Source organism: Podarcis filfolensis (assembly GCF_964270895.1).
Source record: "Podarcis filfolensis genome assembly, chromosome: 3".
Lineage (NCBI taxonomy): Eukaryota > Metazoa > Chordata > Lepidosauria > Squamata > Lacertidae > Podarcis > Podarcis filfolensis.
The window spans coordinates 29,976,755-29,999,578 of record NC_139606.1 but is presented as its reverse complement, the minus strand read 5'-3'; the positions used below and the strand labels follow the sequence as shown (position 1 = coordinate 29,999,578).

The following is a 22,824-nucleotide window of genomic DNA, read 5'->3' as shown; positions in this document are numbered from 1 at the left end:
CTCATACCTTTCTTGCTGAGGAAGGAAATGTAACTTGGGAACACGTGTAAGCAAAATATCCTGTGTGCATAATTTTTCATTTAAGAAGGCATATGGAACAAAAAGCGTGACAGAACAAAAATATAACAAAGCTGTGGCAACTGAAGCTTTCCACGTTTCATAGATGCTGCTATAGGTCTCACAAGTGGTCTGGAATGGGTAAGGGATGCTCTTTTATCTGAATGAATTGGGTGGCTGCCTGTGCAGAAATGGCAATGAGTAATGGGTAGAAAAGGAGGAGGTGCTAATTGGGAGAGGGAAGAAGGAAACGGTATTATTACTAGTCTCATCCTAGTTTCCCACACTCTGCTGGCCACATGGGGGGGGGGGAATCTAAAATAGGACAGTATTTATCCACCCATTAGGAGAGGCTGCGCATGGACAAAACTGGATGGCATCTTTTTAAATGCTTGTTCCCAATCCTACGTTTGCCTGGATGAAGAAAACGTTGGAAGATTTACACCTTCATAACAAAAGTATTTTTCCACCCACCTGTCTAGATGGGGGAAGAACTTGAAAAGTCCCTGGGATATGGAAAAAGTTACACCACCTCCTTGCAGACTGCCCTCTGGGGGTTTTTTTCTGCCTCCACATCTTGTTTTTCAGTCATGGGGAAAAAACTCATGACTTAACCTAGCGTTCTTGAATAAGTCTACCTTCCCGGAGAGACCCTGTCTCTTATTAATGGGAATAGCAATAATTCACACACAGAAAAGCATCCCTCTATTCCTCCCTTTTCTTTAGAAGAAAATGTCCAAGGTGGCTAAGAATATGAACGTACAATAAATAAAGCATTATCACGAGTCCATTTAATTGCAGTGCACAAAGGTGGTGTAGTGACAATAAAGGTTTATTATTATTATTATTCATGTTTTCATTTATTAAAAAGCAATAGACTCACAGGAGGCGGGGCGCAATGAGCACAGCTGACGAAAACAAAAACCACTGGATTTGCTAACCGTGCAGTCAAGAGTTAGCACCTCGGAAATGCGCTTTAGATCCCCTTTAAAGCTGCACTCCTAAACACACACAGTTACTAGAGAGCAGGCACGGGGGAGGGGGGAGCGGGCTTTCTCGGGAGTAAATGTGCAGGGGGTCGCGATCCGCTTCTCCTGGTAAGGCTGAGCTAGACAGATGCAACACACACCCCGGTCCCTGTCCTTGTAGCTTTGCCACCTATTCTCCGACCTTAGTTTCTGTGTCTGCACGAAAATAAAAACCCAAGCAACCGTGAATAATAATGATATAATAATTTATACCCCCGCCCATCTGGCTGAGTTTCCCCAGCCACTCTGGGCGGCTCCCAATCAAATGTCAAAAACAAAACAGTACAGCGTTAAATATTAAAAACTTCCCTAAACAGTCCTTTCCTCTGCTTGGGAGGCATGTATCTGGCCGATTTCCCCCTGCCGCTTTTAAAGAGGCTTTTCTCCCGCACCCCAAGGCCGGCGCGGAAAGGAAGAGCGCAAACGCCGCCGGCGCTTCAGGGCGTGACAAGGCCGCGTCTCGGCCTCCGAAGCGCCTCCCGGAGCGGAACAAAGATGGCGGCCGGCGTTCGCGCGCCCATAATGCTCCGCGGGAGGCCCAGGCGGCCGGGCGGTTCTTCCGGACTCGGGGCGGCGGCGGCCTCAGCTGGGCATCGCTGAGAGAGAAGAAAGAGGGCGAGAGGACGGAAACTTATGTGAGAGAAAGAGGGAACGGAAGGGCTTGTCCGTCGCGGTTCCCTTCTGCTAGAGGAGGAGGAGGAGAGCCATGAGGCGCCGGGCGCCGCCGACCTCCTTCCCGCTCCCCGCCCTGCTCCTTCTCCTGTTGGTCTTCGGGGCTCCCGAGTTGGGGGCGCTGAGGCACCCGGCCGCCCCTTCCCCTCGGCCCGCCCCACAGCACCGGGGCAGGCACCGGCCGCCGCGATACGGTGAGTTATTTGAGAGAGAAAGAGAGGCGGACTTCCATAGACCCTTCTTTCCCCCAGGCACTTTTGGGGTGCGGGCGGGAAACTTGGGGGGGCATCGCCAGCCAGACCTGCTCCCCTCCCCCTCCCCCTTATCTCTCTTCAGTTAATAGAAAATTTAAAATGAAGGATATGGGATATGCTGTGTTTGGCGGGGTTTGTGCTGGGAGAGTCTCAGGCTGCCCTCCGTGGCTGCTCCCAAAGCAGCGCGCTGGAGAAGGAAAGCCCAGCATCCGAGGTGTCTTTGGGGTGGAAAGGTCGCATACTTCTGAACATGGCTACTCGGAAGTAAGCCCCACTTCGTTCAGTGCGGACTTGCTCCTAGTTTTGGCGTGCCTAAGGTTTGCAGCCTGAGTCTTTTTTTCACCCCACTCCCCCCACTGCTGAATTCATAGTGGGTGTAGTGACTGGGTTTTGGAAACTCTGCAAACTGAGAAGCTGCTCAGTTATTTCGGTTTGGTGGGGAGGGGAAAAACCCCAGCCAATCTTAAACCTGATTGCGCTAGAGCAGGGTTTCCTAAACGTGGATCTCCAGCTGTTTTGGGGACTGCCATCATCCCTAGCTAGCAGGACCCAGCAGTCAGGGGATGATGGGAATTGCAGTTCGGAAACAGCTGGGGACCCAAGTTTGGGAAATCCTGCTCTAAGAGAGCAGGGCTGAGGAAACAAGTTGCTGTCTGGATGCCAGTTGGACTGCCAGCGTCCATCAACCCCCCAGAGCCAGCGTGACCAATGGCTAGGGGCAGTGGGAGTGGTAGTCCAACCATGCCTCTCTAGGGCACATGTTCTTCTTCCCTGTTCTGGGAGCATGGAAGGAAAGATACACAGTGCTGATGTTGCATGAATGTTAAATAACTGTAGTATTAAGCCTGTGAGGAAGTTCCTGGTTTGCCTCAGTGCTTTGTGGGAGGAAAAGGTTCTTGTACAGAGGAAGGGGCTGCTCATAGGGCTTTTCTGTGGAATCAAGTTGGAGGATGCTCAGAAAGTGTTGTTGTATTTGATTACTATTACTAAGTCAAGAGCTGTGGCTGCATATAGTACTGGTAAACTCTCATTATTATATCTGTATTGGATTTGGTTCTACAGGTCCTGGACCAGGTCCTGGACTGGGTGATGGGCAGAATAAAGGCCCTTAAGCTTGAAACTGAATCCTTACAAGACTGAGCCCTTGTTGGAGGGGTGGCTGTGTATGGGAACTGAGCAGATTGCCTGTTCTGGATGGGGTTACACGCCCCCTGAAGATTCAGCCACATGTGTCACTGGAGGTCCAAGTGGCCACAGTGGTGTTATGTGCTTTCTACTGGCTTTGGCTGGTAATCCAGCTATGACAGTTCTTCATCCAGGATAACCTCACTATGGGTAACTTTAATAAAGTGCTCTAATTGGGGCTTTTATTAAGGTTGATCTGGTAGTTGTAACTGGCACAGCATGTAGTGGTTAAGTTGCTGACTAGATCAGCCAGCTGTGAGGATTTTACCCCTATTGCTTAAAGCAGAGATGTCCAACTCCCAATAGACTGCGATCTACTCATAGTATAAAAAACCTGGCAGTGATCTACCCATTGTTGTTGGATGGAACACAGTTGCTGAGCTTTTTTTTATGAAGCCAAAGTTGTGGAGCTTTTTTGGGAAAGCCAGAGTTGTGGAGCTTTTTTTTGGGGGGGGTTGTTGTGAAGGAGATCACTGAGGGGCCAAAGATCTACCAGGATCTACCAGGAATACCCCATGATCTACCTGTTGGACATGCCTGGCTTAAAGCATTACACTGGCTTCCAATTTGCTCCAGGGTCAGTTGAAACTTACGTTACTGGCATATAAAGCCCTGAACAACCTGGGACTGGGTTACCTAAGAGCATGCCTTTTCCTGTATAGGCCTGCCCGTTCTATGAGATCACTAGAGCAGGCCTTCCTGGTTGTCCTGCAGCCTGCATAACTTATCAGATGACAACCAGAGGAAGGGCTTTCTCTGCAGTGGCGTCCAACCTTTGGGATCATTTCCCACTAGGTTTCAGGCAAGGTCCAGCCCTGCATGTAAAAATAGCATGTCTTGCTTTTATGGAAAACTGTGTAAATCATTCTAGAATTTTCAGTGAATAAATAATCACACTTTCGTACACTGTGGGATTTCTTGTTGATAAATGACAATTGATGTTTCAAATAAATAATGTACAATTCAGAATCATCACTTGCATTTGTATCCCACATGGCAGATAGTGAGTGAATTGTGTGTAGAAATTAGGGCCCGTGGTGAGTTGATTATTTATAACCTATGAGAAATTCAGGGATGTTGTAATAATCCCCTTCCCAATTGAATGAATGGATGAGTAATAGAGGCTACAACTGGTACTGTTCATGAAAGGTTGCTATGTATCTTTGCCTCTAACAGGAGTGCTCTTATTTGAACTTCCAGCATTCTCCTTCTCCAGGATGTTATCTTTCCTAAGGAGGAGAAGGAACTGTTAGGAGCAGGGGAAGGAGAATTTCCTTTGACTGGCAACTGGCTCCAGTGTGTGGCAACTTCTTAGCTCTAGGGTGATGATGTGGTAGCTGAGGGGTGGGGAGAGTGGGCAGCAGGGGGGGAGGTGAACACAAAACAAAATAGATCAGTGAGGCTGAGGAAATAAGCAAACCAAGCTGCTTTGAAAGATGGAGAAGAGAAGTAGGAATATACCGTATTTTTCGCCCTATAGGACGCACTTTTCCCCCTCCAAAAATGAAGGGGAAATGTGTGTGCGTCCTATGGGGTGAATGCAGGCTTTCGCTGAAGCCTGGAGAGTGAGAGGCGTCGGTGCGCACCGACACCTCTCGCTCTCCAGGCTCCAGGAAGCTATCCGCAAGCCTTGCACGCCCGGGGGGAGTTCCCCCAGGAGTGCACGGCTTGCGGGCAGCAGCCTGCAGCGCGGAGCACGGGGCGCCCTCCGGAGGACGCCCCGTGCTTCGCGCAGGTGTCGGCAAGCGTTGCGTACCCGGAGGATCTCCCCCCCGGGAGCAAAAGGCTTGCGGGCGGCAGCCTGCAGTGCAGAGCACAGGGCGCCCTCCGGAGGACGCCCGTGCTTCGCGCAGGTGTCCGCAGCCTGCCGCCCGGCACGTGGGGCGTCCTGAAGCAGAGCGCCCCTCGCGCCGGGCAGACATCGGCCAGCCCCACAAGCTTGGGGGACACCAGGGAGGCGCAGCGCCGCCATCCCACTGTTCCCTGACCTGGTTTTGGGGGGGGAATAAAGGGGAAAAAATTCCTTTATTCCCCCCCAAAAAAGTAGGTGCGTCCTATGGGACGGAGCGTCCTATGGGACGAAAAATACGGTACCCCCTAATAGCTATTTTTGAGCCCCTGGTGATTGTCAGGGAGACCAGAGGCTGCCAAGCCAAGGGGATCCCCAGCTAGGCAGGGGATTCAGGGAGCTCTGGAAGGAAAACTAGGTGAAGGTTACTGTATGGTTGCCAAGCAGGCAAGGTGCTAAAGATACTCTGCGCCAGGTATGTATGTGGCATGCAAATGCTCACTTCTGTTTCTAGCTTCCATCTCCGCTCCCCGCTTGGCTCCTGTTTCCTTTCTTGTCATTCCCCTCTTTTTTCTGTTGCCACTTCCTTTCCTCTGCTTTCCTTTCTTCCGTGTTCCTGTTATATTATAACTATAACTATTATATTAAATATAGCACAGGATTTTTACATTTGTTGCATTCACAAAGAAGTTTGGAGATGCTACTATATCAAAGCTGCATGCTGTTTGAAAGTGATGCAAAGTTGAATAAATCTGAACAATGTTACAGAAAGAAGCCTGTGCATATTCCAAGTTGTTCTTCCTTGCTTCTCCCCCACCTCTCACTGTCCTTTCCATTTCAGCTTTCCCTTCTTCACCACTCCTGCCTCTTGTTGCTGCTTCCTCCTCCTCCCTGCACTCATAACCAAGAGCCAGGATGCTCATTTGGCTACAACAGTCAAAATGTGGCTCATACTGCATTTGCTCCCTGCTCTTTCGCTCCAACACAAGTAGAACAGCTTTTTGGGTTGTTTTTCTTTTACTCCTCCCCTTTTCTTAAATATGTTATCTGTATACCTTAGGAGTTCACTCTACTCTACTGTTACCTTGTGTGTGTGTGGTGTCATTTTGGCTGTATAACAACGACACTCTTCTCTTCCCCTGAAGATTGGGAGTAGAGTTGCACATGCACCACTCTTTTCCTGTGTTAAGAGGCAAGTGGTGGCCATGTGATAAACAGCTGTCCCTCATCACCTAAAGAGCTTCAATTTTGTATCTGCATGTGGGGAGTGGGGTGACACTGGATTACAGCCTACAAAAAAAATGCTCATTCCATTTTCAGGGCAGGGAAAGGAAGTTGCAGTCAATTTTTCTCTTTATTGTCAGTACTGTCTTTACACTTGTAGTTCCCAATTTCGCATGCAGCAATACACTGAAGCAATGTTGAAGTGCCACTAGCTCTGTGGAAGAGCATCTAACTTTGCATGCAGAAGTTCTCAGTTTGATACCGGTGGATCTGTTTAGAACAGGCTTCCTCAAACTCGGCCCGCCAGATATTTTGAAACTACCATTCCCATCATCCCTGACTACTGCTCCTGCTAGCTAGGGATCATGGGAGTTGTAGGCCAAAAACATCTGGAGGGCCAAGTTTGAGGAAGCCTAGTCTAGTTTAGAAGAACATTGTCTCACAAGGCAGGGAAAGACTGACCAAGACTTGGGAGAGCTGCTGACAAACAATGGTGGGTTAAGTGGAAGAAATATCTGATTTGGCATAAAGCAGCCACATATATTCATCAAACAATATTTTTTTAGTGCCCTTGAGTGTCTTCTTATTTTGTGGGAAGGAATGGATAGGCAGTTGTAGGAGCAAATGCTGGTAGCTGATTACTTAAAAAAATTCTCTGGAATGGGGTGTGGAGTGTCTGGTTTCATTTCCTGGTTTTGCCATAACTTCCAGTATAACAACTTGCGTTATGTGTGCATCATGCTTCTTGGGCATGTGGTTTCCACACATCTCTCTTGAGAATAAAATCATTGACTTCTAAAGCACCTGTTTCTGGGCTTACTTGGAATAAAAAGACCTGGGGAAAATATTCCACACAAGAAAAACAGGCACTATTGCTTGAATGCAAGGGCATTCTATAAATTATTTTTACCCTGGCCTTTGACAGTTAAAGTATTTTGTTTAGTTGAACCTACCTCTCTTGCTTGATTTATGCTGCTCTGCTCCATTTGGAATGGTGTTGCTTGTTTTAAGGCTTCCCCTGTTTTTAGATTTGTGTGTTGTTGTAACCAACTCTGAGACCTTAAGTTGGAGGGTGGGTAATAAAACTTAAATAAATAAAATAATGAGTGTTCAGACTATTTAGAGCTGAGCTATGCAATCTGCAAAACTCAGGTGCTGCTGCTTGACGGGACCACTTTTGACTGGAGGTTGTAAGTGGCAGATTTGAATGCTCTCAGTGTTAGCATGTTGGCCATAGGCTTTACCTTCTCCCTGGGAGTGAAGTTTTGGACATTATTTTGTATAATCTAAACATTTAAAAATATTAAATGATATGAAGAATTGCTAACACAGAGGTTAATGTGTGTGTCAATAAAAGCATTCAATATGCTGCTGCTAAATATATATCCCTCTCCTTTTGTCCAGTTGTTGAATTCTAAGAATAACTGCTTCCCTTGAAAATAATATTAAAATGTTATGCTTGCAGTAATAAATCTGCAGTTGTTATACCTGAAATGGACAGAAAATAAATGGAAACAAATTGATTTTAAATGTCACATTTTTAATTTATTTACGTAATGTGTTTGTTTGCCTTACGTATTAGTGGTTTAAACAAGCAAACATTTATAAAAGCCATTTGCAATTACTTTTGTAAATGCCAACTGTTATGGAAAGGTTAGAAATGGTTAGATTTTTCAGTTGAACTGATCTAAATACTGCTGCTCTTCGGAACAGATGTAAATAAGTCATTAACGTGTCTCAGTGTAGTTTATGATTAATGACAAGTAGTTTCTTGATCAGGTTTTCAGTCTTGGGCATATTATTGGTCTTGGGATACTATAGACATGTGGAAGCTGGATTTTGAAAGTGTGCACTACTTTGACTTGGGGTGATCGCCTGGACTTAGATTCTTGACACAGATCAGCCTTTCTGGAGACTTCTAGATCCTAACTAGATACGATCTACCTTAGCATACAAAGACGTGTGGTTGTGAGGGCTGATGATGGCTCTATACTTGCCTTCTGTACTACTTATGTACACTAATTGGAACAATGTGTAAATGGGATAACTCTGATGTTAATATTTGCCGCTTAAATACAGAGATTGATGGCCAGTTAAGCAGTGGCAGGCTTAGTAACACATTTGGCAAAGGATGATTAATGATGTGGATGGCCAAAGTGGAATCTTTGAACATGTAATTTGCATAAATACCTTTGGGGTTTAACAGAAGTTGAACATTTCTGCCAATAGGCTGATTCTAAGTTTCTTGCATGTTTTTAACCCTCACGATGAAAATATCTATCCACAATGAACACCAGCAAAGTGTGAAGCCCTAGGTTTTATTGTTCTTGTTTATCATCAATTTGTTAGTATGGTAGGTTATATTCTTGCTTTGTGAAAAATGGAGAAGAAAGTGGGTTAGATGGCGTAGACTAGAGAGAGATGAATTAGTACATCTTTATTGATAAAAGCTATGCATTAGAATGTGGTTTCTCAGCTCTTTGTGGAACCATCTATCTATCTATCTGCCTGCATTTTTTCAGTGGATGTATTTTGTTTTGTTTCTATGCTACAGTATAGTAATCTACACTCACCAGGACTTTTCTTGCCTAAAGAATTAATTTGAATCTTATTAGAAACCTCTGGTTATATTTCTGAGTCACTGATTCAGACTAATGCTTTATCCAGGGGAACTTGATGACTGGAATGATGAAATGGTTCACTATTTAAGTAGTGGGAAAGGGGAATTCAAAAAATAACAAATTTTATGACTCTGTTTGGACATAAATGGAAACCAGTTTCCTGCTATATGAACAAGCCATAGCAAATCTCAGGCTCAGGTTACATATTTCCACTTCCTCTTCCCCTCTCCTCTCTTATGGCTGCAAGGAGGTGCTTGTAAACTTCTACTTTGTTTTTCAACAAACCACAGTTCCCCATTGCATCTTAACTTGAGAAGCTGTGCTTTGCTTAAGCTCTAGGTAGTGAACCAGGATCAGAAGCCACAATTTGATCATTGTTGCTTCTCATGAAATAGAGTGAAAATCCCTCAAGTTTAGCTCCTCAAATTCAAACATAATGGAGAGCTGTGGTTCATTTAAAATTGGAAGCTAAAGTTCTGAGCTCCTACTTCATGTGTGCAAAGCAGAGACAGTGGAGTGTGTGAGCTTGAGGCATGCCATGGCTGATTGATGTGGTGGGAATTCTTGTCTTTTTATTACATCTAACAAGGACATTTTTCTAGCTGTTCTCTTGTTAAGCCTTCTATTTCTTCCCCACAGAGAATCTGGAATCTGTTCTCTCAGACTATGATATTCTTTCGGTGTCAAACATCCAACAGCACTCAGTAAGAAAAAGAGACCTGCAACCAGAATCCCATATAGAGAAACTCATAAGTTTTTCAGCATTGCATAGGTGAGGCATCTTTAGTGAGAAGTTTGACTTAATATTATCTTACTGATTCCCTTTAAATTGTTGATTTCTGTGTTTTTTTCTCTTTTTACGCATGCTTTTTTCTCAGTTCTGCTTTAATTTCAGTAATTGGCTTTTGTTTGCATTGTTGGGAAGCCTATAGATCAACAAATTTATTCAGATTATCATTAGAATTCTGTAGTGTACAGTTGCCCCAAGAAAGGTGTCCGTTCCCTTATTATTGAATGTTTACCAATTCTTATGCATTTGACTTTTTTGAGAAAGTAGAATAGCTATACACAGGAACAACTGTGGTAATTTGGGTTTCTGAACACCAAATCTTCAAAGAGGAAGAAAGAACTAAGAGTGTGGAATCATTGCAATCAGCAGCTACTGCTCTCTTTTATAAATCTACTCTCCACTTCAGCACATACAATGTATTTAAGCAAAATTGTTCAATTTGTATTATGTATGAATTTTAGAGCATTAAGCACCCCCCTTGAACAAACACAGTAGGTAGAATCGACACACACATTAAAAAAAACTTTTTTTTAAAAAAAAGTGTTTTTAAAACTACATTGAATTTTCCATAAGGCTCACCATCACTATCTACTGTCACATTGTATATTGTACTTAAAACACACTTAAAACATATTAATTGCAGCTGTATGGCTGAGTCCAAAGACTCAAGATGTCTCTGAGCTAGGAAAGGGGACAAGGGTTCGGCCTCACAGCTGTGCTGAGCCTCAGGGACTCAAAGCACCTCTCAAGCTCAACTTGATACCAAATGTAATATCCTAGTGTATTTGGATCCATTAAATGTATTTGATGTAATACCTCAATGTGTTCGGATACATTAAAAATATATAGCTGATATAAATCTCAAAATTAAATGGAAGCAAATTCTTTTACAGGCATTTTAAATTATACTTAACTTCAACTGCGGACCATTTCCCCAAAAACTTTCAAGCACTTATAGTGAATGGCCAAGGCAAGGAAACCGAATATCAAGTACAGTGGCAGGAATTTTTCACAGGACATGTTGTAGGTGAGTATAATAAGTTGTTTTCGGTGGGAGGGGGAAAGTATTACTGGATTTTTGTATTGTCATAAAGAAGTGTTTTGTCGTAAAGAAGTCATCTCGAACTGGCATTCTATATTATCATGAGAACTTCAGACATTGTTACTGGTTTAATCAGACCATTTACAAATGGTGTCACATAGAAGTAAATGAGTTTATACCTATTTAAAATAATCCTTTGGGGGCTAGTTGGCAGATGATCTGTGTGAATCAGAACCTCAGAAGTTTAAATAATAACCATAAATTCTTGAAAAATTGATCTGAAATGCTATCTTCTCTAGAATATATTTGTGCATGCACTGTTTTTCTTAAGGACAAAAAGATGTTGGAAGTCATTTGATTCATGGAATGAGTGTGGCTAGATGTGAAGTGATATGCTTGTGACTAGGAGGAAGTGGTTGTTAAATGTTACAGCTGATGGTCTTTTCTTTCCTCCTCTCTCTTTACCTCAGGTCAGAGCAACTCCAAAGTTACAGCACACATAGGTGAAGACGACTTCACAGTGAGGATCAACACTGATGAAGAAGAATATAATGTTGAGGTACACCTCTTTATTGGAATCTAGATGCAGACAATATGAACTTTCAGTCAGGTTGCTTCACGTTGTTTAATATTTCTAGGGATGGAATTGCTGTTCGTTTTAACCCTGTGTCAAATGTTTCTGCCAACTGTCTGTGGCTCTGTGGACTGATAGAAACAGCCATATTGACTGGGATGCTCATGTGAAATACTACATATGCAGGCAAAACTTACATTTGGTTTATGTACTGACCGTGCTGTTCCTTAAGGCTGGTGAACTGAGGCCTTTTGGTCAACTAATCTATTTAGTCTGCAGTCCTATATACACATATATATCTGGGGATAAGTCCCATTGAACTCAGGGGAGCTTCCTTCTAAGAAGACATGTATAGGATCACACTGTGAAAGACATACTTAGACATCTGTTTCTCTACCTGTAGCCCTTGTGGAGGTTTCTCAATAATACACAAGATGAAAGACTTTTGGTCTACAGATCAGAAGACATCAAGGATTTCTCACGATTGCAGTCCCCAAAAGTATGTGGCTATGTTAAAATGGAAGAGGAGGAGGAGCTTTTGGGTGGAGGACTGAAGGAGAGTAAATTAAATAAAGGTGAGTGTTAAACTGCTTGCAATAATCTTTCACAATCGAACTACAATATTTTACTGTACATTAATGTATGTAGTGAAGTGAGTCTTATGGACACCGAAGAGACAGAATGCATACTTCCTAGCACACTGAAAGAGACTTATATGTAATTTTTATTTAAGACAGGCATAAAAACGATTAGGGCCGAAGATTTATACGATCTGAAGAGAAACCAGAATATTCTGACTCTTTGATGTGGAGAGAGCTTTTTCCTTACACTTAAGCAAAGCAATTATTTCCGTATAAAAAAATGAATAAATAATGAGAATAATAATAAATGGACTTGCTGCCTTTTGCCTTCTTTATGATACAATAAGAGGGAGATTTAAAAATTAGTACTTCTTTAAAAATATGCTGGTGTGTGTTAAGAACTGAGAGCTCTTTTCCAGGCTATGGTGTTATGTGATTGCTTTTTAAAAATACATCACAGTCCTTTAGTTTGTAAATAAAAATAATGTTGAACAACGTACCGGATTCAGCAAATAAAATCATTTCCTGGAGGCATAAGTTAAGGAGATGGTACATTGAGATTTTCAAGGAAGTTGTTTTAATACAATCATTTAGTTTCACTAAAAAATAAAAATAAACATTCAGAGGTATGTATAATTGAAATTTATCCTCTTACATTTGGGTATTTTCAACATGTTAAAAAAATGTAAATAATCTCAAAGACACAGTATGTCTCCTGAAAATCCTAACGGGGCCCTAGGTTCCACAGAAGTGCTTTGCGATGTTGCCCTATATTTGATTTACATGTTTCCTTGTTTTCTACAACACTGAAGCGAAATAATTATTTTGTATACGGCACAGGTTTTAAATATAATCTGTTAATGTAATACAGTGGTACCTCGGGTTACATACGCTTCAGGTTACAGGCTCTGCTAACCCAGAAATAGTGCTTCAGGTTAAGAACTTTGCTTCAGGATGAGAACAGAAATCACTTGGTGGTGGTGCGGCAGCAGGAGGAGGCCCCATTAGCTAAAGTGGTGCTTCAGGTTAAGAACAGTTTCAGGTTAAGTACGGACCTCCAGAACGAATTACGGTAAGTACTTAACCCGAGGCACCACTGTACTCAATTCAACATAAACAGTGTCTTAAATGGTGACAGCAACTTGGTATCTCTTTAATTGTCACAATAGCAGATGTCCCTCGAAGAAAAAGAGCCACCCCAGACCCCTTGAAGAACACCTGCAGGATATTGGTGGTGGCAGATTATCGCTTCTTTAAGAACATGGGCCGTGGGGAGGAAAGTACTACAATTAACTATTTGGTAAGTGTTATTGTCTGCTCTTGATTCCTTGATGAAATATGTAAAAAAAACCTCTGTTGTAGTTAGAAAACTAATAGAATGTCACTGTTAGATATAAGAAGAGTATGTTTAAGTATTATTTTATGGATTTGGATGTGTTTGTGTAAACCCTGATTTGGGGTAGAGTGCAATAATTTCATTTCACTTTTAATTTGTACACCGCCTGGGGGGGACCACCAGGGGGCGCATTGGAAGATGGCCGACAATAACATCTCTCCGACCCACATGAGGTAATTAAGAGGCTGCTATGGGAAGTATGCAGCCTTCCTTGCCCCCCCAAGGAGATGGGGGAACTGCCTTGCCAGCGGTGTCCATAATTCACCCCCGGATTCAAAAGAAGGGGGTGTGGACACTTGGCACGAAGCCCTCGAGTGAAGTCGGCTCTTCCTGACGCTGTCTCCAATTAGCGCACTGGTTCGCATCAGCTTGAAATATTTAATTGGAAATATATAATTGGAGAACCTAATGCACATACATCAAGTGAAGATCGGGAGTAAAGACTGCTGATTAATGGGATCTCTGTGAGCGGAGCGACGGGTGTGAAAATAAATCAAATGAAGAATCATCATTAAAAGACTGGTACGTTGGAATGAAACGGAAAGGAGGGGAGGAAAAAGCTTTTTTTATATATCTTATGTGAGTACCAATAACCCTCCCCTCCAGAAAGAAGAATCGTCGCAAATTATTAATCACAAGCAGGAGATCAAGAACTGTGTGGAAATGATCAAAGAGAGGATTGGTAGAAACACCGGGGAATGGAAAGTTTTATGACGCAGTTACAAATGGTGTTTCGCTAAGACAGGCTTGCCTACAGAAAGATGAGGGGGAGGAGGACCAGGGTCATCAGAATGTGAATGTATGGTTATCGGTATGTGATCTTGAACTGGCAGAGCCCCCCGGAGATATGTTTGGCAAGCCTGGGGAAATTAACGGACAGACGGAGGGAATGTTCTTTACGGAGGTGTGGAAATGGCGTCTGTTCTTTATGTGATATGATTTTTGGAGAGTGTAAAACCCACACAGAGGATGTTTGTTTTCAACCCGCTTGTGAAGATTATCAGAGATCGCAAAGAAAGGAATATATGATAACAACAAGAAGAAGATGTGGAAAGTAACAAAGAGACTATCTGGACAGAACTGGATAGAACTGTTTAATTAAAGCAGCAACATGAGTGATGTTTGGTCCCCTTTCAGAGCTTGATGTATGGGTACCCCCAACAAAAATTTAAAAATCTGGCTGTATAATGTGGAATTAATGTGATTTGGAATTAATGTGATTTGATTGGCCTGTTAATAAAAATTATATTTTAAAAAATAATAATTTGTACACCGCCTTTCTATATTACATAAGGCGGTTTGCAGCAACAAAATATGCAACAAGGAACACACACCGTATAATAATCTGATCCAATACAAAAAGTCATAATGAAGCATAACTTTAAAATGGAACAACTTAGTGGTACCTCGGGTTACAGATGCGCTTCAGGTTACAGACTCCGCTAACCCAGAAATAGTACCTCGGGTTAAGAACTTTGCTTCAGGATGAGAACAGAAATCGTGCAGCGGCAGCGGGAGGCCCCATTAGCTAAAGTGGTACCTCAGGTTAAGAACAGTTTCATGTTAAGAACAGACCTCCAGAACGAATTAAGTTAATAACCTGAGGCACCACTGTATATGGAATAAAAGTAATAATCAACAATCTATTATATTATTATAGTGCATAATAAAATTAAACTCTCAAAACATCAGCAAATAATAATTAAATCAAAAATCACTATTAATAATTGCAATAAATAACTTCTAAACTATGACCAATAGAAATAACTGCAAGTCACAATGCATAAAACGGGCTCTCTTACACTTAGAGTTTGTATATCTTGTTACTTGGGAATACTGTTGATCCAATCTGATTTGCTGTTTCCTCCCACTGTCTTGTATAGTGTGTTTTAGCCTGAGAGGTCTTCAAATGCTGAACAGCAGTTTAAAATATCATAACAACGTGTATTCTGAAAGGAAGCGGTCATGGTGGTTGCACATGTTGCTTTAATTTTATCCTCTTCCTCCCCCCCACCCCACCCTAAACCAACAACATTGGCAGCTTTGCCTACTAAATCAGAGGTGGAGAACCTGGCTCGCTCCAGATATTGTTGGACTCCAACTCCCGTCAGCCCCCGCCAGCATAGCCAATGACCAGGAATGATGGGAATTGTATCAATCTGTGCCACAGATTCCCCACCCCTTGTACAGAACTTTGGAAACCTCTTTCAAAGCTCGTGGAAAGCTTCCCTTGGGTTTTTCTTTTCTTTTCAAGTGTTAAAATATGTTTCAGAATCTACTGACAAGAGACTGGACCTGAATAACTTCTCCCTTTTCTGTGCCTAGATTGAATTAATAGACAGAGTGGATGACATCTATCGAAATACATCGTGGGATAATGCAGACTTCAAAGATTATGGCATACAGATAGATCAGGTATTTAGAAAATACTCTTCGGATAATGTTCAGATTTGATCACAGTGTATTTGTGTGTGTGTGTGTGTGTGTGTGTGTGTGTGTGTGTGTGTATGCACACCATTGAATGCAATGGACCTTATGAAAACATAGTCAATAGTAGTACAGAAGAGCAGGCTAGAGTGTCATTGATAAAATTCTTCATCAAGAGAAATCCAGTTCTGATGGTACACATGAACGATGTAAATCACAATTTTGCTTGATATGTTTAATTATACAATGTTGCATCAACTTCTGGTTTACTGGAAGTTCTGGGCAGCTTTCCATACACCCCCCCCAATTATAGTCAAAATTTTCTGCCTATAACTAGGATGTTCAACTTACAGTAAGTTTAAGGTGCATTCTGCACTGATTCCATGCTTATTAGGTGCACAGCGTAAGCAGAATTCTGACCTAATTTTCTGAATCATCTGAATTATAAGAAGAAAGTAGTGTTGTGTATCAAAAAAATTGCTTACTGAGGCATCTGAACTAAATTACTTAAATTATTTATATATCTTTTGAATCTAGATTATTGTTCACAATGAGTCACAACCTGTACGTTCCGGGGAAAGACACTATAACATGGCAAAAAGTCCTCTAGATGACCGTGAGGATGCTTGGGACGTGAAGGAGCTGCTGGAGGTAGGCTGTGTGTGTTCTATGATTCATACAATGTAAGCACCCCTTTTATTAGAAAGACTTGTCTTTCTAATAAACTGAATGCTTACTACAAGTAATATCGCATGCTTGCTAAAAGTAATACTGTGCATTAATTATTTTAATCCAATAGGCTTATCTAGGAGACTCCAAGTACCCAAGTACTTTATTTCTGGAATTTTTTTAAACTACCTGTTAGTAACTACAATTTAAAAATGATTGAGGGCAAGTCACTGTTTTTAGACAAGGATGATGGACCAGGTGATCGCTATTGAACGATGCTGCAATCTGCAAAGCTTGTTAACCAACAGTGTCTCATTTATGGAGTAAAAATTTTCTCTAAACTGTGTTTGGCACATTTCCCTCTTCACAGCAATTCAGTGCCGATATAGCAGACAGAGCTGCTCGCGTGTGCCTTGTGCATCTCTTTACCTACCAAGACTTTGCTCTGGGTACTCTTGGACTGGCTTATGTCGGATCTCAAAGGCCAACCAGCCATGGAGGCATCTGCCCAAAAGGTAATGTTTTTCCCCATTTAACAAGTTTGCTTGATATTTGTCAAAGTGCCTAAAGATAAGTGTACATCCAGGATATGTGCTCTTTTAAAACGGGTTGGTGGTCTGTAAATTTACTCCTTAACCAGAGGCTGTTCTAGTGAGCAGGAGTTTTGCTCAGCATCCCTCTTGCATTTGCAGTATAGCTTCTTAATTCATGGTATCCAAGTTGTGCTAGTGGGACACATCATGGGTGGGCAAACTAAGGCCCGGGGGCCGGATCTGGCCCAAGTGCCTTCTAAATCTAGCCCGCGTGTTTTTACAAGAGTAGAATGTGTCCTTTTATTTAGAATGTATCTCTGGGTTATTTGTGGGGCATAGGAATTCCTTCAATCCCCCCCCCAAAAAAAAATATAGTCCGGCCTCCCACAAAGTTTGAGGGATAGTGGACCTGCACCCTGCTGAAAAAGTTTGCTGACCCCTGGTGTACATCACCAGTCCAACACTATGCGTTACTGATACTGTTAAGAGACAGAGGATGCATTAATGAGGATACAGATTAGGGTTTTTTTTCCGGGGGTTGTGGTGGTAAAGGGCTTCAACTGGAGAAAAACCTAAATTTCCCCAAAACGTCTGTCTTTCAGCTATCTAGCATATTGTAGCCACTGCTTATAAGAATGAAGTTCATGGTATGTGTCCACACACTCCAGTGTGCTTTAATGCACACATGCAGTTCCTCCCCAGTGACTTGGTGGGGTTGTGCCTTGAGGCTACTAAGACAGGAAGCAACAATTTGCAAAAGAGGTGGTTTCAAATGTAGGCCTGCCTCTACTTGTGAACATTTCACCTTCTGTCCAGTTCTCGCTCTGAATGCCACCCATGTCATAAGGTTGCCACCAGGGTTAGAGAATATATTCATCTCAGCTGAATCTGATAAGCCACTGAGGACTGCAGATGTTCTCAATTTTAGGCAACAGGCAAGGTTATCAAGGCTGTGTAAATGAATCTTAAATGCTGTAACATGATTTTCTACCTTTTTTTTTAAAGCTTTTCCTAGTCCGAATGCTGGAAAGAATGTATACCTCAACAGTGGCTTAACCAGCACAAAGAACTATGGCAAAACTATCCTTACAAAGGTATTGTAAGGAGTTGTGGGAAGAGGTTTCTTAACATGCCTTACAATTCCCTTAGTAGCTTCTGAGTTGATGCCCTCTTAGATCGATTTTTTATTTGTCCAGTTGGTTATTTTCAGTTGGTTTCAAAGCTTGTTTTCTGTAAGTCCTGCTTTTGATATTTTTGAGTACCATAGTTACCTCTGTGAGCAATTCTGTCCCTCTTTGGAAAGCTTTTGACCTTTTGGTGCCATTGTCAATCTGTCTCTTGGCCCTTCTCCAATTGTGCTGTGAGATGAAATTCTCTCTTACACTTCAAAGCAAGCTTTGGGCATCTTTCTTTGAAATGTTTATTTTCTCCATACATGTCCCGTATTAATTCAAAAATTAGCTCCAATTAGACACATCTTTTTGCTTTTATTAACATGGGTTAGTGAGGAGTTCTGGTGTTACACTGCCGTTTTCAGTTGTGTCATCACTGCCCCCCCTTCCACTTGAAGACATGATTATGAATTATATTCACCTTTTGCTGCACCAATAAAATTTGAAGAACTTTAACTACCACTAGTGAGCAATCTGGCCGTTTCTGTGTGTTAAAGTAAAATTATCTGGTAGTCTTACACTTATAATACAGGTATTTAGAGCACTACACACTTCATTAGCTTCTCAAAGGCAGCCTATAAAAGACTGTGTGATGTTAGCCCCAGCTACTCTGCGTGGCTCCCAACAGATTAAAAACAGAATAAAACATCAAACATTAAAAACTTCCCTAAATGAGCATGCTTCTTTTGTGTGTATATTTTTATAAGGAAGCCGATTTGGTTACTACTCATGAGCTGGGACACAACTTTGGGGCAGAGCATGATCCTGATGGCTTGCCAGAATGTGCCCCCACCGAAGATCAGGGAGGAAAATATGTTATGTATCCAATTGCTGTGAGTGGTGATCATGAAAACAATAAGGTATTTTTTAAAATGATCTTTCTTTTTCTCTCTACGTGTGTGTGTGTGTGTGTGTGTGTGTGTGTGTGTGTGTGTGTGTGTATGCATATATTACAAACCTATGTAGGCAACTTGGTTCCCTACATATGGTAGTGTTGAATGGAAAAGGGAAGGAACCTGGAGGTCATTATTTTACTTAATATTTGCATTGTCAAACTGTTTTTAAAAAAATTATTTTGTAAGGAAGGACCAGTGTGGAAGGGGATAAGAAAAGGAATGGACAGAGGAAAAGATGTCAAGCTGTAGATCAGGTTGTGGATGGAAGAGGAAGGCTAAGACCTAGTATACATGGGAGTTACATGCCAACCAAAGTGTCTACTCTGCTTTCTGAGTTCTCACCAGATACACTTGTTTCCTTTGAATTTGCAGGCAAGAAGGCTGCCGATGAGAAAGGAATAAAAAAAAAATTACCAGTTGAATTCCGTACCATATTTTGCACTTGTGCGGCAAAACTAATAATTATATATAGGTTCGCACAATCCTGAATTAGTAGCTCTCTCACCACTAATTTGTTTCTTCCTCTTCTTACTGACACTTTCAGATGTTTTCAAGCTGCAGTAAAGAATCCATCCTTCGGACTATTGAAGCCAAGGCGCCAGAATGCTTCCAAGAGCGCAACAACAAAGTATGTGGCAACTCCAGAGTGGATGAAGACGAGGAATGTGACCCAGGCCTCTTGCGTCTGCACATTGATCCTTGCTGCACATCTGAGTGCAAGCTGAAGCCAAATGCCAAATGCAGGTGAAAGATATTTCCTACAAAAGGGGTGGTGGTGGGAAATGTGGGGCTGGCAAGAGAGTTTGTTTTCTTTTTTTTCATAGTTGAGGAAACACATGATTATGCTTGTTTACTTTTATGATGCTGTTTATTTTAATAACATACATTGTGTGACATGAGTTTAGTGAACAAGAGGCTAGTCCTTTGAATAAACTCTGATAGTTCATATGTCTGCATTATTGAATTGTTGGTTGTCAGCTACTTAACTCGTAGCAAAGATGTAATTAAGTATTATGCCTCTTTTTTTATTACTGGTGGGGTAATTGGTGATTGCCGGTCTAAATTAAGTGTATAGATAAATATTTTAGAACTGCAGTGTGTGTGTGTGTGTGTGTGTGTGTGTGTGTGTGTGTGAGAGAGAGAGAGAGAGAGAGAGAGAGAGAGAGAGAGAGAGACGAAGAGACATTTCTGACCCTTCCTTCTGCTACTACTTTGGGTTGTAATCCTGAATATTCAGATGTCTAAGTTTATTCTTTCTCCCTTCTCATCCCTTAGTGATCGCAATAGCCCCTGTTGTAAAGGATGCCAATTCGAAAGTGCACAGAAAAAGTGCCAGGAAGCCATCAATGCCACCTGTAAAGGAGAGTCCTATTGCACAGGTACATCATTGTAGTTGTTAGTTACTCATTCACTTTTTGTCTTACGCATGTTTAAAAAAGTGTGTGCCTGTGCATCTTTAGCTCCTTCCTAATTTCCATTTCCATCAGTACAGTGTGTTTACCTTGTTTTGGAATAATGGGAGTTACTTAACCTTAACGACACATTTTTAAGGCTGTCCCAAGAAAGGTGCATTCTAAGAGATGCATGTTTCTGACTTGGGAATCACCTGGCGGGCGGGGGGGGGAGAGTGTTTGCATTAATGTGTGGCATTGCAATAAAGCAAAAATGCTTTGGCAGGCTGCTGATTCTGGGATGTTAAACATAAACAGGCCTTTCCTATAGAACGTAAGAGTGGAGCCTTTTTGGCTCTGGGAACCAGATCTTTATCTGGATCCACTCCCATTGGCCAACTTTGACAGGTGCCATTGGAGTTGTTCATCCTGTACAGTGGTACCTCGGGTTAAGTACTTAATTCGTTCCGGAGGTCCATTCTTAACCTGAAACTGTTCTTAATCTGAAGCACCACTTTAGCTAATGGGGCCTCCTGCTGCTGCCGCACCGCTGTTCTCATCCTGAAGCAAAGTTCTTAACCCGAGGTACTATTTCTGGGTTAGCGGAGTCTGTAACCTGAAGTGTATGTAACCCGAGGTACCCCTGTATTTAGCTCTTTGGGCTGTGCTGATCATAGAATTGGCAAAGCCCTTTTTTCTTATGACCATCAGCAGGGGTTGGGGGCAAGAAAGAAGCCTGCTTTTTGCAGGCATCAGCTGTGTGAGGGAGATGTCCTCCTTTCAGTGGATGCCTGCAAAATCTAGTCTTGCCTCTTGGCATCTGTAGTAGGAATCTTCTTGAGGGAGGTCTTTCAGAGAGACTTGCTGTGTGAAGGAACTTGTGAGGACCTCTTACCTGTCCTTAGCAAGCTATAGAAATCCTAAACATGTCTGCTCAGAAGTATGTCCTGTTAAATATACTGGGACTTCATCCCAGGTAAATGGGGTTAGGATTGCAGCCTTCCTTTGTTTATTTCCAGATATTCGTATCCTGATGCAAGGCTAATTCTCACTAAATCTCTTCATAGGCAATAGCAGTGAATGTCCTCCCCCAGGGAATGCCCCAGATGACACTGTCTGTGTGGATTTGGGCAAGTGCAAAGATGGAGCATGCATACCCTTCTGTGAGTGGGGGAAGAACCAGAGTTCATGCGCCTGTAATGGTAAGGAGGGTTCCCTTACACGATGAGCCAGGGCTTACTTGACATTGAAAACTGGTTGGTCAAGCCATAGACATAGCAAAGTGAAGGAAAGCAGCATGCATTTTTCCTTTAGAGTGCTGTTTCATTAGCTAGAGGTAGGCAAGGTCTCCTGTTAACAGGCACAAATATTGTCTGTGCTGGGGTCAGGTCAAGTTACAGCTTGAATGAACTGCCAGACTTTGCTCAACTCTCATCGTCCCTAGCTAGCAGGACCAGTGGTCAGATTATGGGAATTGTAGTCCAAAAACAGCTGGAGATCCAAGTTTGGGAAACACTGTTCTAGACCTTTGGTCAGATGGTAATGGTAAGTATTTCTCTGCTAGTTCAACGAAGCTGTCTTATATCAAGTCAGACCACTGGTCAATCTAGCTCAGTATTATTGGTAGAAGCTCTCAGGTTTCAGGCAGCAATCTTTTCCAGTTGTACCTGGAGACACCAGATAGAATATTTGACCTTTTGCATTCAAGGCATGTGCTCTATGCCCTTCCCCAGTTCCCTGCCTACTCATTTACTTCTTGACCTTGTTTATGTGGCAGCACTAGTACTTTCCAGTGCCACTCTTTGGAATAGTTGAAATAAAATCTTTTATTTGGTGGTGTTGTTACTTGGGACTGATTGGTAAGGAAGCTTTAAATATCTGTTGCAGGGGGACTAACCCTTGAATATCTCCATTTTTCTCTGGGTTTAATGAAGTTCCTTTTTTCTTCTTACCAGAGTGGAGGGTGCTGCTTCTTATAAATTTTAAGTTGTTATCTGTGTTTGAGTACCATCAGGAACTTGTTCATAAAATAGTGTGGTCTTCAAGAGTAGACTAATGAATTGAAAAGCTGTATGATCAGCAAAGGGAAATTACTTTTTCGTAAAGGAGTAATGCATACATATCCCAAAAGTTAACTATGAAGTTGCATGTTTAATTTCAGAAACGGATAACTCTTGCAAGGTCTGCTGTCGAGACAAGGATGGGAGATGCAGCCCAACTGTTGATGACAACCGGAATTTCCTGTATTTGAGGAAAGGAAAGCCATGCACTGTGGGATTCTGTGACATGAATGTGAGTGTATATAGCGTTAGGATAATATTTTTCACCTCCTCAAAGCATACTGGTGCAAAATCAGAAATAGATCACTGTGAAATTTTGTTCTTGTTGCATCATGTCCTAAAATTGGTCCCAGAGCAAAACCAAAATGGTCAGCTTAACACTTGCTGTGGTTTTTGCATCATTTGCCTATTTTCTGGTTCTTCCCACTATCCCATCTACCTTTCCCCCCTTTCTCTTTATCAA

The 22,824-nt window shown here is 42.2% G+C and overlaps 1 protein-coding gene across 2 annotated transcripts in view; it reads left to right on the top strand.

The window, feature by feature from the left end:
• Nucleotides 1-923: 923 nt before the first annotated feature.
• ADAM17 (ADAM metallopeptidase domain 17) overlaps nt 924-22,824 on the top strand; it is a 28,247-nt gene continuing 6,346 nt past the window's right edge. The window contains exons 1-15 of one of the 2 annotated variants that reach the window (XM_083607244.1): nt 924-1,951; nt 9,470-9,602; nt 10,514-10,647; nt 11,133-11,221; nt 11,640-11,811; nt 12,990-13,117; nt 15,539-15,628; nt 16,178-16,291; nt 16,680-16,824; nt 17,848-17,936; nt 18,722-18,874; nt 19,455-19,654; nt 20,186-20,289; nt 21,369-21,503; nt 22,463-22,593. In XM_083607244.1, coding sequence (XP_083463370.1) covers nt 1,792-1,951; nt 9,470-9,602; nt 10,514-10,647; nt 11,133-11,221; nt 11,640-11,811; nt 12,990-13,117; nt 15,539-15,628; nt 16,178-16,291; nt 16,680-16,824; nt 17,848-17,936; nt 18,722-18,874; nt 19,455-19,654; nt 20,186-20,289; nt 21,369-21,503; nt 22,463-22,593 — 1,977 coding nt within the window. In that variant the 5' untranslated portion in view covers nt 924-1,791. Of the gene's footprint in view, nt 1,952-9,469; nt 9,603-10,513; nt 10,648-11,132; nt 11,222-11,639; nt 11,812-12,986; nt 13,118-15,538; nt 15,629-16,177; nt 16,292-16,679; nt 16,825-17,847; nt 17,937-18,721; nt 18,875-19,454; nt 19,655-20,185; nt 20,290-21,368; nt 21,504-22,462; nt 22,594-22,824 lie in introns of both variants that reach the window. The other variant, XM_083607243.1, reaches the window with a different exon arrangement.